This window comes from Lichenostomus cassidix, chromosome 2 (assembly GCF_008360975.1).
Source record: "Lichenostomus cassidix isolate B80296 chromosome 2, HeHo_3.0, whole genome shotgun sequence".
NCBI classification, from domain to species: domain Eukaryota; kingdom Metazoa; phylum Chordata; class Aves; order Passeriformes; family Meliphagidae; genus Lichenostomus; species Lichenostomus cassidix.
This window is the reverse complement of record NC_139482.1, coordinates 128616611-128634594: the sequence shown is the minus strand read 5'-3', so window position 1 is coordinate 128634594 and position 17984 is coordinate 128616611. Positions and strand designations below refer to the sequence as shown.

Here is a 17984-nt window from a genome sequence, read left to right as displayed (position 1 = left end):
ATATTGACTTTGCCTCTGTGATAGCCCAAAGCACCAGCAAGAAGATACCAGAGGCACAGAACATACCATTTTATTGCCAGAAAAGAACAATCTGGCCTGAAAGCTAAATTTCAGTGAAGTGGTCTCAGACAATTTAAGTGAATGAAATGTACATTTGAGTTTGGCCACTGCATCTGAAGATTTTAACCTCATGTACCACTTAAACTTCTTTTCATAAAAGGAAATACAAGGATTGTGTCAAACAAATCTCAAAGCAGCAAGGTACTCCTACACACGTTAAAAACAGACATCGGTTTCACTTACCAAAATAAATATCTGCTTGAATAATTAACCAGAAGTGGTTGTTTGCATTGATAGTCAAGGCGTAGCTGACCAGCTCTTTTACTGTAATAGCTACAGCTTCGAAGTCCACTGATTGAAGACTAAAGGAAAAAAGAAAAAAATAATTCCTAAATTATTGCTTTGGTTTTTTAACCACTAATCTGATTTCTCATCTAGTTCAAGCCTAAAGCACCTTGCATTAAGTGTGAACCACAAGTAACTCCACAAAAGATTTCCTGGTGACTAAGACAGTTGTTACAATATGGTAGATCTGACAGAACATATACATCTTCACAGACTTGAAAAAAAAGTCAGAACTTTGTATGTGACTGACACCATGAAAAGGTTCTGTGCAGGAATGTACATTGTTGGCTTCAAGAAGTTTGAAGTCCACATATGAAACCACTATAAATTTATCCCATCATTTGTGTGAATGACCAGACAGCAATCTCTGGAAAATTCTGGAACTAGCTTAGAAAGGATGGTTGGGAATGCTTTGGCACAGTTTGGGTAGCCTTTCCCAAGGTTTCTGTGGAATTTTAGTTTTTAAAAACATGGATTTTTCTTACCCTACTACTAAATTCTGGTAATAATGAAACAACTTTCTTCTGCTTGACCTTATAATATACATTGAAGCTTACATCAGTAACGAGACTGTCCATTTAGATCAACTACAGGCAGATTAACCCCACTACACATTACACACTCTCTCACAAGAGTCATTTCTTCCAATGCTTACATGGAATCTAAACCAGATTCTGAGATCCCACCCCACACAGCCTCTACATTTCAGTGGAGAAATACAGTCCAATCCAGCCAGAAGAAATCAATACATACCATTAACCACTTTATATTTTGGCTATTATTCAAACACACATTAAAAATATTTGTGATTCCACATTAAAGTATTATATAGTTCCCCCAGTTTCTTCACCTCTTTCTTCTTTCCTGTATCTCCATCAGGACTATCAAATTAAGAGCAAAACTCTCAGTGCCATTAGACCAACCTTCCCACAGACAGAATGGGAGCAATGATGACTTTACATGGAGAAATCACACTAACACAGTAACTGGGACCAAACCCACAACATACATGCGCATTTCAAAAATAATGTTTTTCATCAACATCTTACTTGGGGATGGATGAGGGCCAGATAGAAATGTGCTCTGCTGCAATATCATTCACAATGTCTTCCTAAGAAGAAAAAGATGGTATGAGAAATCACAACAAGGAACGTTCCAAGAAAACCAAGAAAGATTTTTATGATATATACTAACCCGAACATTATGAAGTTTGACAAACAGGGACAATATTGTGGTTAGAACCAATGGTTCCTGTAAAGGAAAAAAAAAATAAAGTATTCCCATGAGCTAACCAAACTCCACTGTCTTCCCTAAGCTTGAAAACTATGTAAAAAGTTCTGTCACCATTATAATTTCCTATTAAAATAGGACAATATTTTGTGAAGAAACCTGCAACACAAGGGTACTGCAAGAATGTTTCTGTAGAAAGTTCTTAATTACTTCAGATTTTTCCAAATAACTCCTTGGATATAAACTTTACTTTTGTTTCACACATCTTTATGTTGTTTCTGTGATTACTACCTAACCTTAAACTTAAGACAAGTATACTACAACTTTCTATGCATTTACAAACCCAGAAGCTATAAAAATTTCCCTCCTTCTTACTTCTGCTGCTTAGTATGATGCATGTAGCAGCTTCCTTCTCCCTCCAAAAGGAATGCTTTGCTTCGTGACAGCTGCAATAAAATACACTCCCAATGTAAACAGATCTCCATCAGAATTCAGGATAATTCTTTTACAAGCTATTCCACACTGGTGTATGCCAGGTATAGCAAATTCAGAAGGTTTTCAGCCACACAAAACACCTACGCAACTGTTAAGATTTTCTGGAGTTTAACATGAGAAGTCCAGAAAAATACTACAACAAAAGGAGGTTGCAAACACATTCTCAACACCACTGTGACTTACCCGAAGCTTTTTGATGAAGGACAACAGTTCACTCCTAAATTAGGGACACAAATACCTATGTAAATAATCATTCACAACAAAGAATATATGCACACTTAAAACAAGAGTCCGTAGTGCAAATTCTTCACCTGCCACAAGACCCTTTCACCTCTAAGTTTACAAATGTGGGGCATGTAAATGAAAATGCTCAAGCATTCCATCCACTTTTAATGCACTTACAAGCAAATTTTACTTTTACACTTAAAACAGGTTAAATAAGAGACATGTTCTTTCATCAAGTTTTAAAAGGCATGAAAATCGCAGAAGTCAGTCAACTGCTGACTCTAAAAGGGTAAGCAATTGAACTGTACTGCAATTCCCCAAGTTAGGTTTGCAACAATAACCTACAGACTTACAGAAGAGGGTACACAGTGATCTTTTAAAATGTACTTTGATTTCCTTGTCACGAACATCAGAAATTGTCACCGTGAGACAACCCAGACAAGGACAGCCTTTAGAAAAGGTTTCACTGCTTTTTTTCCGTAATAACAACATGGTCACTGACCTTTAATGTTTGAATCAGGGGGGTCAGAAAAGGTTCAGTAAGCTGGAGTACATCTGTACTCCTTTTCCTTGCCAGAGTACACAACTGGAAGCTAAAGCACGTCTGTACCCTCTTAGGCATGCCCCACAGCAGTGTAAGCAAACACAGCTGGCCTTTAGCACACGTTAACCTGATTAGCTCAAGGAAGGCAAAGACACAGACAAAAGATTGACAGAGGCACCTTTCCCAAGGGTTTAATGTGAAAAGCTGTTCAATATAATCATACATGCCAAACTTTACCATGTTAGGTAACTTATATTGAGGCTTGGACTTCAGAACAGGCCAAGAACACTGAGTAGACAAGTCAGAGTCCTGAATCAGCCACCTGAGGCTAAGGCTGCCAGTGGTTAGGAGACTGACAGAAAATTCTTGACTAGAGTAATTTCGTTTTCTCTTTGCAGAGCTCAGCTGAACTAGAATTTAATTTCAAGACTGAGTAACATCTAGCTTTAAACTCAGAAACACAGCTAAGTATAGATACCCTATGTGCTTGATACAGCCATGAAAGTATGTAACTGATACAGAGCAATTCTGTTTGATGCAAAGCAGACACCTCCAGAATATCAGCTAAACTGCCTTCTAGATGCCATTGACTTTACGGGAAGATCCGCACTGGTTATAACGGGAGCACAGGCATATGTGCTTCAGGTTCTGCATGGTGAGTTGACTCCCACACACTCCTTTTCTGCCCCTCAAAAGAAGGTCAACACATCCATGCTAATACCTAACTCCCACAGTGGACAGGGTTTTTACTCAGATCTTTAGCTGCTGCCACCACTCTGATAGTGGAATCCAGGCAATTTTTGAAGGGAACATGGGATCACACAAATCAGTCAAGCCATTTTCAAAAATAATTTTAGAAAACATACCTGTACATAATACCCAGTGTAGACTCCCTGTGTTTTATCAAACTCACTCTTCCATCATTCCCACGTTTGTGCTGGTTGGATACACTGCAGATTTGTACAACAACTTCCCAGAGATCTTTAGCTGTCCGTCTACTTTCTTTGGGACCTGGAAGTTCCTTGCATGTAGCAGCCAGCAACTGGCCCAGCTATGCAATGCAACAGAAAAAATACAGTTCATAAGGCTTCTCTGCATATCATCTACAGCAAACGAATCACTGGCATTTAAAATGGCTAAGCAGGTGATTTTGAATTACAAATGACAAAGCAACATGACTAAATTTTGCAGCAGAGAACACTGATGAAGAAGCTGGAAAAGAGAAATTAAAGAGTACTTTTCAATTTATTAGCTTTCCTGGTCATACTTCGTTACTACAGGCTCCACAAAACAATCTTGCATAAAACCTACACCCCATAAAATACAGTTTTACAAAGCCTGACTCTTTAGAACTCACTAAACTTCCATATAGTGATTAATTTTAAGTGAAACTGGCATAACGTTATACAAAAAAGCTGAACTTCAAAATGGAAATTAGGAAATATCACAGGTAAACAGAGCAGAGTAAAAATGAACCTGTCCTGTAATATGACCTGCCTTCTGCTCCATAGCCTAACTCTGAAACAGAAACACTGCTGTAGAACAATTTTGAAAACAAAGTTTCAGAGAAGGCAGTGCTTGAATGTCTCCAAAAATTCAATACTAATATTGGGTTAAAGAATGGAACCACTACAATGTATTTGGAACACAAACATCTTAGGAAGAGAAAAGAAGCCAGACATGAAACCTGACAGCTGCACACTTCTCATACTTCCTACATAAATCCAGGCTGAGTTCCAGCTGAGTTCTTTAGGGAAGTGTTACAGAATTTCAGTCAGCTCATAGATCACAACCACACACACCTGATAGAACCAACCTCAGCTGGCAGCCAACAAGGGCCAAGATACAGTTTGTTTCATGTATTCCTCCAGCACAGCCTCCGTGTTTTTTGTCAACTGCTAAACAGATTGTTGCTTAGCCCTATCTTCTACTCCACACTTAATTCATTACAGCCACAAAGCCCCACACCCTTGAGCAGAAGAGTACTTGCTTTGAAAAATACAAAAGACTTCAACAGAAAATATTCAATCACAGTCTGAGAAAGCTTTGAGACTGAGCATTCATTACCTTCACATAAGGATTAGTTTGAACCAGAGGTAACGGAACTTGCATGGTCAAATACTCATTCTCACACCAGTTTAACAAAAATGCAACACATTCTTCAGCTATAACTTGTCGAAGAGGAATATCTAAAAGAAAAGGGATTATTTGCTTAACTTTTTTTTTGGAGGAAACAGTGTTGTGAAACAGTGTTGTATGAAAACAATCAAATCCTATTCTCTCTAATCTGCTGCTTTTGTTCTACAGCTATCACAGGAAAATAAGATGCTTAACCCTACAAGAGACCTCAACTCTGGAAATCAGGAGCAACAAGAGTTTCCTCTAATCATAACAGTACCATGTCACGCCCTCATTGTGAAACCAGGAGAAAGCTTTAACAATTAGCAAAGCTTTTCAGGTAGAAGTGCAGACATATTTATCCTGTTCAAGTCCTTTAAGTGTCACTGAACAGAAACTGTCAATGCTTAGCAACAGGCAGGCATCATGATCATGTCCAGCTTCTAAAAACTAATGAAGCTTCTAAAGACTTACTAAAACCAGTGTCACTGTTGTTTTTCCACTGATCCACCTAAATAGTAAATCTGCAATACAAAGTTGTTTTATTTTGTTGTGGTTTTGCCCCGCTTCTCTCAAGGTTTGTGCTTTACTGCATCCTAGGAAAGACAGCAATATACTTACCAGGTACTCTCATTTCCAAATATCCTCGGACTCTGCTTATAAGATCAGAAGGAGGACGTTCTCCAGAAACACCTGCTCCAGCTTCATGAGTGTAAATGTCCAAAAGCAGCATTTCATTCAGCATGACTTGACGGAGCTTTGGAGAAAACTCTGTCACAAGCTCCAAGCAAGCAGCAAAAAGCTGTTTTGCATGGACAAAATCCTGCAATAAAAATTATATGCATTAATCATTCTTAATGAATTCATAAGGGAAAATACTATGAGCTTAAGTGCTGTTCAGCTCAATCCTGGCTGAACCAGCCTCAGCATCCATTAGCATTGCTCAAGCATCTCACAGCGTCTACTTACGAACGCTTTGGACTTGCTATTAAGCTTAAGAGTTTCAGAGTTTTTGAAAACAAAACAAGAAATCTAAGCTACTGGCATGTTTCGTACAACTTTGTTTCAGCTGCAGTTCAGCAAATTTGTCAATTACAAGGAAAATAAAACAGCATTCCAATAAATTCCTAATGTAAAACACTTATCCAAAAGAACACCACTTCATATCTGTAAGTCAAATCACCACTGGATTTAGATGCCATGTGATTTAGACCATCATAATAAAAATTTAAATGAATGAAATTATCTCCAGGCCCAACTCACTGGAAAGCCATTATCTCTGCTCTGCTCAAAGATGGAACTTTGACAGAAATACTTTATTATACAACACATGGAGCTACACCACCTCCCTCACCTCCCAGTTTTTCAGTTCTTTTTTTAAAAAAGGGCTTTCCAAATTTTTCATTTTTTTAAGGTTCAATTGTCCAAACCCAGCAGTAAACTCAGACAGCTCACTCACCTTAATGGCACAGCAGTGTAATCCCTTTGCCATCAGGATGTAGACCAAATCCCTAGTGAGGCTGTCTTTGATTCCTAAAATAACATTGCCGTAAACATTTGGTACTTCCCACTGGGAGAGAAACGCATAGGACATTTGCACAGAAACAAGTTTTAGAATTCACATCACTGCTTAAAACACCATAAACAAACCCCTAATATTGAAAATTACTGCCAACTCTTTTGTCTTTACATCTAATCACACGTAATATATGGCTCATTTAGAAGTACAATGAAAACATCTGATCACCTTTTGTTCATGTTCTGAATATGCAATAATTAAGGGGAGGAACCAAAATAAAACACAAGATATGTTTACTTAAAAAGATCTTCCTCTCTCCTGCTCCCACCCTCTAATAACAGAAATTTCAGCTAGAACAACATTGCTATCTAGTCAGAAAACTAAAAGCAAAAGCTATGAAAACATCTTTTCTCATAAGGAAAGCTTGTGACACAGCCAGTAATTCCTTAAAACAAAGGTTATAGGTTTTGTTGTAATACTCTTCACACAAAACATGAGTTTAGACATGCATCATCATTCTTATTAAAACAACAGTATGCAGAGGGAACAGATAAGTCACCCTAAGGATCTATAAGAAAATATTCATTGTTCATTGCAGTGTAACCAGTTTATTGTTCATTGCAGTGTAACCTAACCAGTCCTTGAATTATAGCATCTCGTGACCACATGAAATTACCTTATTAGAAATCGTCCAGAATTGACGTTCTGAGGTCATACCATGCAACTCGATTAAAATCTGGCGAATCCTCCACGGATCCACTGACAGTATAAGCTGATGTTCAAGCTGGCCAATATTGACACTTGCTGAAGCTAGAAGGAAAGCAACCAGGTCTCCAGCATATTTCTTCTCAATGTAGGTACTTATAATTCTTTAGTACATAACATTGCAATCATAACATAGTAAGAACAGCAGATATATCATGCTTCCACAGGTATAGCCATCCTTTTGTGCCCTTCCACGAACACCTTGTGCTACCTTCCCAGCACCCCAACCTAAAGGGCTGCTTGCAACCCTCCTTCCTTACTCCAGCAACTCTTGAGTACTCTTGCTATAGTAACACATTAGGTTCAACATCTGCGCTAAAATGCGTTCCTACACTGCTTTAGTGAAAATATACATTTTCTTAACTGGCTTAAGCTACTGCAAGATTGCATCAGAGCTGAAAAAGTAAGGTCCTTCCAGCTCCAGTCACCATCTGGCACCACTTGTTAGGTTTGACTTGTGCAGCTGCACAGCCAGCCAGTTGTATTGGGGAAATTAACTGGTTTGAAAAGATCTGTGTTTTACTTTGGCAGGTTTAAAACTTTATTCAGATGACACTCCTGGTCCAGCCTACCACACAGTCACACATCATTTGTTTATGTAAGACCAGAGGCAGCGTTCCCTGTCTGGGAACAGCTGCCACAGACACATTTGGTTCAAAACAACCTCACACCCTCACACTTGGTCACCTAGGACACATTCATTTGAGCTTATCTATTACACTCACTGGAGACACAAGCAACAGCCACCTTCTTGAAGAAGCAGGACATGCACCAACTAACAGGAAGTATTCACTCTAAAAACATTCTCTCTAAACTTTTTTCAGAACAGACCTGCACTTAGTAATCTCAAGGTTTTCCTCATGTAAACAAGCCACTGTCTGCTTATAAATTAATGAGAATGCTGTGAAAATTACCTGGGATATCATAAAAAGAAGTCACAGGTTTTGTGCACAGGTTGATTCGAGGAGATCTCTTCCGCATTTGGTCAATGAGCAGCTTCCGTTCATCATCTTTCAGCAGTTTTATGAAAAGCTCATGAGATGAAATCATGAAGACAAACTGAAGATCTTCCATGCCCAAACACAAGTTTCTAAACAAATAAAAATGTTAGTACAGAAGCAGGAAGAAAATGCTTATTTTTCAAGTTGTAAGTTCTTGAAATATTTATTGTGCTGTATTACATTGCTTACAAAGTGCAAATTCATGCTATCTTAATATGGGTACATACTTGAGAAATGCTGCCATTCTTCTCTTCAGTTCTTCAGAAGCATTTTCCAAGTTTATTGACCCTGAACAAACCTGGAAAAGAAAGCAGAAAGAACTAAGCAGTCCCCTTGTACACCCATAATACTTAGTTACAGACAGTGTTACTGACCAGCTTTCTGTCTCACAAGTATTAACAGCCAGTAAACCTCTATCTCAAGTGAGGCAATGAAGTTATAGAATCATGGAATGGTTCGGGTTGGAAGATACCTTAAAGACCATTCCCTCCCTGCCATGGGCAGGGACACCTTCCATTATACCATACTGCTCAAAGCCCTATCAGCATGGCCTTGAACACTTCCAGGGATGGGACATCCACAAACCACGCTGGGCAACCTGTTCCAGTGCCTCACCAACGTCACTGTAAAGAATTGCTTCCTAACATTTAATCTAAACCTGACAGGATCACTTCATGACATGCTAACTTCTACAACAAAGCTGGTAAGGGAACAGTGGTCCTTTTCCACAGATACTTCTTCTATTCATTCTCTCTGTCTCGGAGAATTTGATTCTTTGTTCCTTGAAAACAAATATGCAGCAATATCTCCATATAATTTAACGATGTCAGGAATAGCAGCAATTTCAAATACAACCTGAAGCAACAGCTCACAAACTGGTTCCTCTCCAACAGATGGAAACACAGCTAGGAACACAAATGCAGCAGTGATCACTGAGTGTAATTGTATTAACTGCAAACAAGTTGAATAATGTTTGAGAAGTTATCTTTCTCTGCTTCAGAAATTTGAGCATCACTTGCAACAATAATAGTTACATGGGGAAAAAAATATCTCTCACTAAATACCATTTTCACTTCTAATTTTAATTTTTTACCTCAAGAAGGAAGTCTATTTTCTCTTTGCTGGGTTTCAGGAACAGTTGACAAAACTGAATATCAATTATTCGACCTTGCAATACATCACAGACTGTGTTGCACACACAGACTTTGAAACAGACTTCATCCAGAGCATCATTCCTGCATGGAAACAAAACTCATGATCACAGGATATCTCTGACAAAGAGTGGTATCACAGCTGGTGAAAAAAAAAAAAAATCAAGAGAATCAGTAAAGTGATAAAATTAAGTGTTAATGTTCATTGCATTTTTCTATATATGGGCACAGTGAGATCCAACCGAGGAGCTGTGGTGTGATGTAAGATGCAGTTTAGACTACTGCTAACAGAAATGCAGGCTGAAGTTTCCTGGATATAAGTAATTTGTTATTAAAAGGTTTTACATACTTTCCACAAAAAAGCACAACTAATGAAAATTGGTCTGCAGCATCACTGAACATTGATCATTATTTAATATCTCACCCTTGCTGTGCTTTCTGGAAGAGTTCTCTCAGCACTGACTGTCTGAACTGTTCAGGTAAACTGAGGGTTAGGTTATCTTCCAGGAATATCTTCACTAAGTCCTGTAACAAAACCACAGTTGGAATAGTCAATGCATAATGCAAAAGAAACAGACAAGAAATTTGTTTTATCTGGTAAAAATGATCAAACTAAGAGAAGCAGCTTGCATCCATATTTAATACTTAAATTCACTGAACAACCAAAACGGAATCAAGTAACAAAAAAAGTTCTCTATCATCAGAAAAATCAAAGAAAAAAAAAAACCAAAATAAACCTGCACAACGAGGTAGCAACATTCCCTGAAACCCAAAGAATTAGAGTCTACCTGAAAATCCCTTATCTCAGCTGGCAGGAATTATTTACCATTGTATGGAATCCAAGGTACTTTAATCTAATATATACCAGATTATGTTATATTCCTAAACACACACGATTTAAAACAGTATGTTAATGGTTAAATTACAATTTAAAATTTCTTAAAATCTGTACCTGCTCAGATGGAATCATCCAAACAGAATGGTAAAAACCCCCCTCAAATATATGTGGGCTTATTTAGGCATCCTACCTGATATTTGCCAGATTTCAAACAGCTGTGGATTTGACTATATGGAGTTGCCTGTTGAGATGCATCATCAGAAGATGAGGTAAGAACTTCACAAGCTTGACAATACCCAGCTAACCGTTCTTCATCTATGGTAAAATGAAGTGATGATGAGCCATTCTGAAAAGCAAGAGTTAAATCAGATCTTAGCAGCCGAAGTGTTATGAAACACATGCTTAAGAAACAGAGACTCAACTTCCCCAAGGAATAGCAAAAGAAAAGAATGTGCCTGTACATGCTTTATTTAAATAAAAATTGGGGTTCTGCAGTTTTGGAAATATGAAGTAAAATAAAAAAGGAAGCATACCTTACTTATAAATTAAAATGTACTTTTAAAAAATGTTAGAACATAAGGAATCTGATTTCCAAGGGAAAGTTAGATTAAGAAAAAATAGAAGAGTAGGAACAAATAGGAAGTACTGTATGGTTACCTTCCTCAAAAACACATCACCACCATTGACTGTTCAGTCGAGTGACTGTTAGCCCTGGAGATGTTATTTCTGCATTTTTTGCATCAATACAATTTGCGTGAAAGAATATTAATCACAAAATGTAGAACAAATCAGCAATATTCTGCAACCACTTATACAATCTCCAACCAGGCACAATGTGCAAAAAAATTACTGTCAAAACTTCAGGAAATTTTTTTAAAAACTCTGTGTACCATTAAAAGTTATTAAACTGCTGAAGAAGGAAGCAATAGTTTAGACAAGGGTTTTATTACGGAAGAGTTGAATATACATGCTAGAAGAACACTTGTTACCTTTGCAATCAACTCTTTTGTTTTGAAAAACTTCTCTTTAGCCTTTTCATGAACAGCTGCATTTGTAGATCCTTGTTGGAAATAGATTGCACCCAAATCATAGCAAACCTGCAAACAGCACTGATATCAAACACATGGTCTTGGGCCTTTACGTAATGTTTCAAGTCAAGATTAAGTATTTCAGCTCAAATGTTGCACATTAAACTATTCCTACTTTTATCTAACATACCAACATACACTGCACACCTTTCCCCACATACTTCAATTGCTTCCTCTTTAACTGCAATCTCAGTCTAATTCTGCACAAGCATTACAAAATTAAAGAATGGTTTTCCAATAGTCATTGAAAACAATGCAATAAGCTGTCCTTGTCATATAATGGGTTATTTCAGGGGAATGAAGGGGCAAAAGTGAGAAGCAACAATATTTACAGCGATAAAAAAAGTTCTAATAATGTAAAAATGAAGTCAGTAGCATGTCATTGCAATACAAAAAAATCCCAAAAAACAAGCAAACAAAAAAAACCCCAAACAAAAATGCCCAACGAAACCAAAAACCAACAAAAACAAACAAACAAAAAACCCCAAAAAACAACCAAACAAAAACCAACTAAAGCAAACACCCCCAAAAAGCCAACCCCCCCTCAAAAAAAAAAAACCCACGCCAAAAATCAAAGAACCAGAGGGAACATAAATTTAAAAATACTGCAATTTACCTCAAAATTATTACTTAACACTTTGTTTAAAGACACAGATATAAATTGAAAGCTTTAATACAAAATGGAAGCTACCTGACACTGTATCTCCTCTGCACTGATTTTCAGTCCAGCTGTGGAACTCTCTGTTTCTCCATTCACCATACCAGGTTCCATGGCTAATAAATCCAGAGTTCTTATCGTATGGACATAAAGATCTTTGTTTAATTTAAGTGCTCCTTCTAGGACCAGGATGGAATCAGCAGCCTGCTCCTTTAACTGTAACAGTTCAAATTCATTAAAAGAATTAACCTCCTGGTCTTGAGTTTAACTCTGGGTTTAAGTTAACAATAGAATTTTAATAGCTCAATAAAAGGATAGGTTTTAAAAAAAGTCCTTCTACAATTAAGGACTTATACAAAAAAAATTCCTTAAAAAAAGGACTTTTAAAAAATTGCTCTATTGCCATGTAGAAATGGCTTCAGTATTTGTTGTACAACAAAGACATTCGTATTAATGTGTAAACTTAAGCAAAAATAGGAAAGGAAAAGAGTCTCACCACTTTCAAAATATTTTCAGTTAGTTCCTTTTCTTGCTGAATCTGGTTCATTCTGCAAGTTAGAGAGAAGAGGTCACGATTTCAGTTATAAAGCAGACCTGCATGTTATTTGTTTTTCATGTTTTAAGTCACAATAATTCATTCATACTAAGTTTTGCTTAACTACATTTTACACATCATTGCGCAGGACCACTGACTATTTATATCTGAAATACAGAACTATATAATGAAAATACAGTTTTGTATGAGAATGTGCTTCAATAGAACAAAAAGTTGCAAAGCTATCATTGGCTTTTTTAAGATCAGATTGCTAATAGCAATTCAATAGCAAAACAATCATGACGAAATCAGTTTTCACAGCCTCAAGTCTCTTAAAGCTTCAACATGTAAATCTTCTCAAACGTGTCAGGGGCAAAAGTGTGTTCACACGTTTATGTAAAAAATTAGAAGTACTTTTAAATTATTTTCCCACTGAATTTTTTTTTAATTCAGGATCAGACTCTGATACACACTGGACAATACAAGATTTATAGCAAAATGAGGAGTAGCAGCAGCAAATTTAACCAACATATAAAACAGACTCTCTCAAACAAGTATGGTCTAATGCTTTAGCATAAAATGAACATAAAACATATGAAAAGTATCACTTAGATACTTCCAACTTTTGGAGAAATTTATAACCTAAAGGTCAATTCCAAGGACAAGTTGTTACTAAAGCCTCACAGCTTCTAGAATGCAAAACGCAAAATTGATTTTAAATTACAAATTGTTGCCTAATGAAGCAAATGAAAAGACTTAATTATTTCTTAGGCTGTCATACACAAAGCTTCAAACTGGTATAACAAAACAACCACATTAAGCAAGCTACTGTAAGTTAGGGATGCTAACGGATGCAAGAAATACCCCATCTAAACTAGAGCATAAGCATTCTGCCAAGGCAAATTGTCATCTCTCTTCCTCCCATTAGTTTTCATGCCACTACAAAGTCACAGAGATTATAACATTGACAGAGAGGAACAACAGAACAAGCATATGTTTCAAGCATGTCTGACAGGAAAGTAAGAATATACTTGAAACAAATCCAAGTTTACCATGTTACATCTAGACATTTTAAGCAACTGTACATTAATATTATTTAATCCACTTAGAAATTACATTCCTGATTACAAAATATTCATGACATCCAAATGAATTATATCTGTAACTTACACATTTAACTGAGGTGGACCAGGTTTCGCTTGCTTTACAGGAAAACTACTTTGAACGATGGTCCTTATGGCCCTACACGGGAAAAAATTAAGCCAAGAATGGTATTAGCCTCAGAAGTGTAATAAACAGATTACAGGCCTCTTGGTAATAGCAGTTTAGCATTTCAGATACATTACATCATTAGAATACATCCTTTACTCAAGTGCACATCTAGTAGCTAAGAAGTGCTCTGATGTCCATAAAAAGCTGAAAGACATGAAGATTTTTATATTTAAGGCAAGAGTTCAAACCACTACCTTGACTATTTTTTTTAGGGAAGAAAACCAGATCTAGAATAGCTTTTCAGACTCAGCTCCTTCACTATAACCTAGCAACAGATCACAGTATTATTAGTACTTTGAGATTCCTTCTCCTTCTATGTACAATTATACACATAGAAGAAAACATTGCTTTGTTCTATAATGATGTTACATTATTGCCTTGTAGTAGTTTACCATCTGTTGTAGAGTAGTATTGCCATCGCAGTGGTTGGGGGTAAGCTGGACAGGTCTACATCCACATGTTTAGTTCCTGGGGGGACTTTGCTGATACACAGAAGTTCATTCAGTAACATGTTCAATACAGGAACAGACAAGCTATTAAAAAACAAAAGACAGAGAATCATATACTTATTGGAGTAAATCTACTTATGGAATGTCAAACAATACACACTACTATTAAGTACTGGATTATTATTTAACATCCCATGGATGCAAAGGCAGTATATTTATTCAGCATTTGAGATCAGGTAGGTAAAGCAGTTAACAGTACCAGCTGCATAAATTAAGCCCAAGTGGATGGTTGCCCTGACAGCTGAACTACTAGTCTGCACCATTGCATTAGCCCACACAGGCACCATACCAGAATAATCCAGTCACCTATAACAGCACGACCCAGCTAATAAGAAATTCTTTCAAAGCAGCCCCAGTCCATACTCCCCGAAGGTTGACAATCCCATTTCCATCACAAATGAAACTTCACTCACATATAGTGAACAATGAAGTTAAGACTAGGGACTTTATGAATAGAGAGTAAGTAAAATACACATCAACTGGGATGGAACTCTCTTTAATAAAATGAGAAGATATGCAGACTGGACTGCACTACTACAAGCTTCTGTGGTACAATTTAACACAACTAAAAGACTATTATTAATCTAGACATTATTTGAACAATGTCTAATGTATAATGTCTAATATAGGCATTATTTGAATCAGCTACTGCCAAAGGACCTTTGATGTTGTGAAAAATCTGCATTCTTTGCAACCAGTATTGAAAACAATTGTGAAACTACACTTTTTGCAGCTAAAGCCAGGGTTTCTGTTTAACAAATTTTAGGTCTTGTGTTTTATCAGGAGTGTTCTGTGAGGAGCAGCCAAAGGACCTGAGGGTGTTTAGCCACAAGAAAAGAAGGCTCAGAGGGGATCTTACCACTCTCTACAACCCCTTGAAGGGAGGCTGTAGCAAGGGGTTGGTCAGTCTCTTCCAGGCAAAAAGTGACAGGACAAAAGGAAATGGCCTCAAGTTGTGTCAGGGGAGGTTTAGAATGAATTTTAGGAAAAAGTTTTCACCAAATGGGTGGTCAGACATTGGAACAGGCTGCCCAGGGAAGTGGTTGAGTCACCATTATACCCTGAAGGTATTTAAACTACATGTAGATGTGGCACATGGCTTAGGGACATGGCACTTAGGGACATGGTTTAGTGGTGGTCTGGGCAATGTCAGGATAACACTTGCCTTGATGATCTTAAAGGTCCTCTCCAGCCTAAATGATTCTATAATTCCATTCAAGTTAGAACCATTGCCCCCTCTAAGACTTTACATTAAATTACAGGTAAATGGGATAAAAGACCTGAGTGAATGAACAAAGAACTCCTGCCATTACCTAAGTGTAAACAGGAAACCAGGTGTAAACAAGAACCATCTGCACACAATCCTGTGCCATGTGCTCTGGGATGACCCTGCTTGAACAGGGAGGTTGGATCAGACAACCCACTGTGCTCCCTTCCAACCTGCCCCATTCTGTGATTCTGTGAAGTGCAGCTCCCTAATGTACATAGCCTGCCAAACTGAAGTAGCTCCTGACTGTTCTAGCTCATCAGACCATTCTTCAGCTGAAATTTCCAGAGGAAAGATGCAAAGGTGAGGTTTGTCTATTTCAACCACACTAATTTCAGTGACCTAGCTCACAGATATATGGAGTCTTAACATCAACAAAACTGGAGCAAGACCTCCAATTTCAAGCATGTCAGAATGAGGAAACTTATGCTAGTTTTGTCACTGAAGAAAACACAACCTCCAATTCATCTTTTGATGAATTTACATGTACATACCTTAATGTCTAAGCCATGCTATTTTTCCTCTCTAAACAGTGTTGATTTGTTCAGACACACTGCCTTTATCAAAATCCTTTCCTAACTTACAGCTGAAATAAAACTTGGTTTCATTTTGTCACACCTAAGACTGTTCTTAATGCAAGGAAGATACTGTCAGAAAAGGGAGCATGACAAGATTTCCCTTTTTTTAAATAAGTATCTCAAGCCACTTCTATTTAATAAACTCAGCATGAAGGTGTACACACTATACCTTTTTTCTAATACATCCAAATCCCACTTCAGATGAGCAGCAACTTTGAGAGCAAGAAGTTTTAAAATGCGGTTTCTTTTGTTATCAGGTGGTGGCTGGACTTGGTTCTGTTCATTCACTGATGGTTTTGAAGCTTGTTCCAAGAACTGAACAATCAGCTGCACAGGTGGCGGATCTGCAAAAAAACCCACAGCCACTCCTCAAATTCTTTGTCAGCCAAGAAATTGATTTTTTTTTCAGCTGTAAGAACAGGGTTCTTATGTCCTTGGTGTTTATAATGCTGACATTGTTACCTGGTAGATTCCAGTCCCAAATGACATCCTGCATATGCTGACTCAAATCAGACTATTAACATATCTTTGCTTAACCTTAAAGTTCACTTGACCATGGTAACCACACTCTCACACTTTTACTTATTCGCACTATTTTGTATTAATTGTTTCAATACTTGCATCTACTGAAAATAAATGCTGCCGAATGAAATCACAAGTGAGCTGTTGTAAAAACTATACATCCACTTGCAATTCTCCTCGGCATTTAAAGTATATTCACAAGCAATTGATGGTATTTCTGAATGCGTTTAAAAAATACTTTCAGATCGATTAAAAAACAATAAAAAGTACCCAAATCTCTCCCTTACATTAAGATTGTCAATACCTGTGAGTGCCACATCATAAGTATTATACTCTCACTGAACTTTGTGAAACATAAAACAAGTATTACGAATTTACCTAACTAATTGCAAAATAGAGTATAAAATCTAAGATCTAGGATAGATTACGCTTAAATTTACTCTTTATAGAGGCAACGGGTTTTCCTGTTTCCTCCACCTCCTCACAGAATTCGGGCACTGAAAAAGATGACTACCACTTATGACCGACAGGAGATCAGCTACTTTTAAATACGGTCACTTTCTTACAATACATCAGACCCGATTTCGATGCATTCCAGGTCCAGAGAGCAATTTCAGCACTGATCCTTTCGGACGACTTCAGCTCCTGGCACTAACAAGACTCCAGTGGGAGAAAAGCAGCTGTGAACCGCAATGATATTCACCAGCAGCGCTTCCCACAGCACAAACCAACAAACAGCAACGCTTCCGCACACAACTTCACACACGCGAAAGGAAAAGCGATACAGCAAACAAGAAAAACAGAGAAATGAAGCTATTAAATGGAGAAGATAATGTGAAGCGAGAAAACCCGCGTAATAGCCGGCGGTAAATGCCGCCGCACATCCCCGGGCAGTGCCCGGCTCCCTCAGCCCCCGACTCCCAGCAGAGCCCTCGCACCGCACCGACGCCTCCCAGCCCCCGGACGATCCTGCCCGAGAGCAGCGGGGAGCGAGGCAGGGCAGCGGGGCCGGGCCGAGCCCGAGGCCGCGGGAAGGCGGCGGCCAGCAGGGCACGCACCGGGAGAGGGCTTCTGCAGGTGCTGCTCCAGCAGCGCCTCCTCCAGCACGAACTCGAACCACGAGGTCTGCGGCGGCGTGCATGGCCGGCTGGAGGTGGCGGCTTCCCGGTCCGCCGCCTCGGCGCTCATGCCGGCCGCTCGGCAGGGACCCAGCCAGCAGCCCCCGGCTCCCGCGGCCACCCGCGGCAGCACAAGATGGCCGCCG

General features: G+C 38.3%; 1 protein-coding gene across 1 annotated transcript in view; it reads right to left on the bottom strand.

The window, feature by feature from the left end:
• The window catches only part of INTS8 (integrator complex subunit 8), a 20983-nt gene extending 2999 nt beyond the window's left edge, over positions 1-17984 (bottom strand). The window contains exons 1-21 of the mRNA XM_085053241.1: positions 17779-17984; positions 16368-16542; positions 14237-14377; positions 13743-13814; positions 12534-12585; positions 12071-12253; positions 11281-11388; positions 10482-10637; positions 9878-9978; positions 9396-9537; positions 8530-8600; positions 8216-8391; positions 7213-7346; positions 6477-6587; positions 5639-5840; positions 4967-5088; positions 3766-3950; positions 2314-2347; positions 1600-1656; positions 1455-1516; positions 304-422 (exon numbers count right to left, since the gene is read on the bottom strand). Coding sequence (XP_084909367.1) covers positions 304-422; positions 1455-1516; positions 1600-1656; positions 2314-2347; positions 3766-3950; positions 4967-5088; positions 5639-5840; positions 6477-6587; positions 7213-7346; positions 8216-8391; positions 8530-8600; positions 9396-9537; positions 9878-9978; positions 10482-10637; positions 11281-11388; positions 12071-12253; positions 12534-12585; positions 13743-13814; positions 14237-14377; positions 16368-16542; positions 17779-17908 — 2533 coding nt within the window. The 5' untranslated portion in view covers positions 17909-17984. The remainder of the gene's footprint in view (positions 1-303; positions 423-1454; positions 1517-1599; positions 1657-2313; positions 2348-3765; positions 3951-4966; positions 5089-5638; positions 5841-6476; positions 6588-7212; positions 7347-8215; positions 8392-8529; positions 8601-9395; positions 9538-9877; positions 9979-10481; positions 10638-11280; positions 11389-12070; positions 12254-12533; positions 12586-13742; positions 13815-14236; positions 14378-16367; positions 16543-17778) is intronic.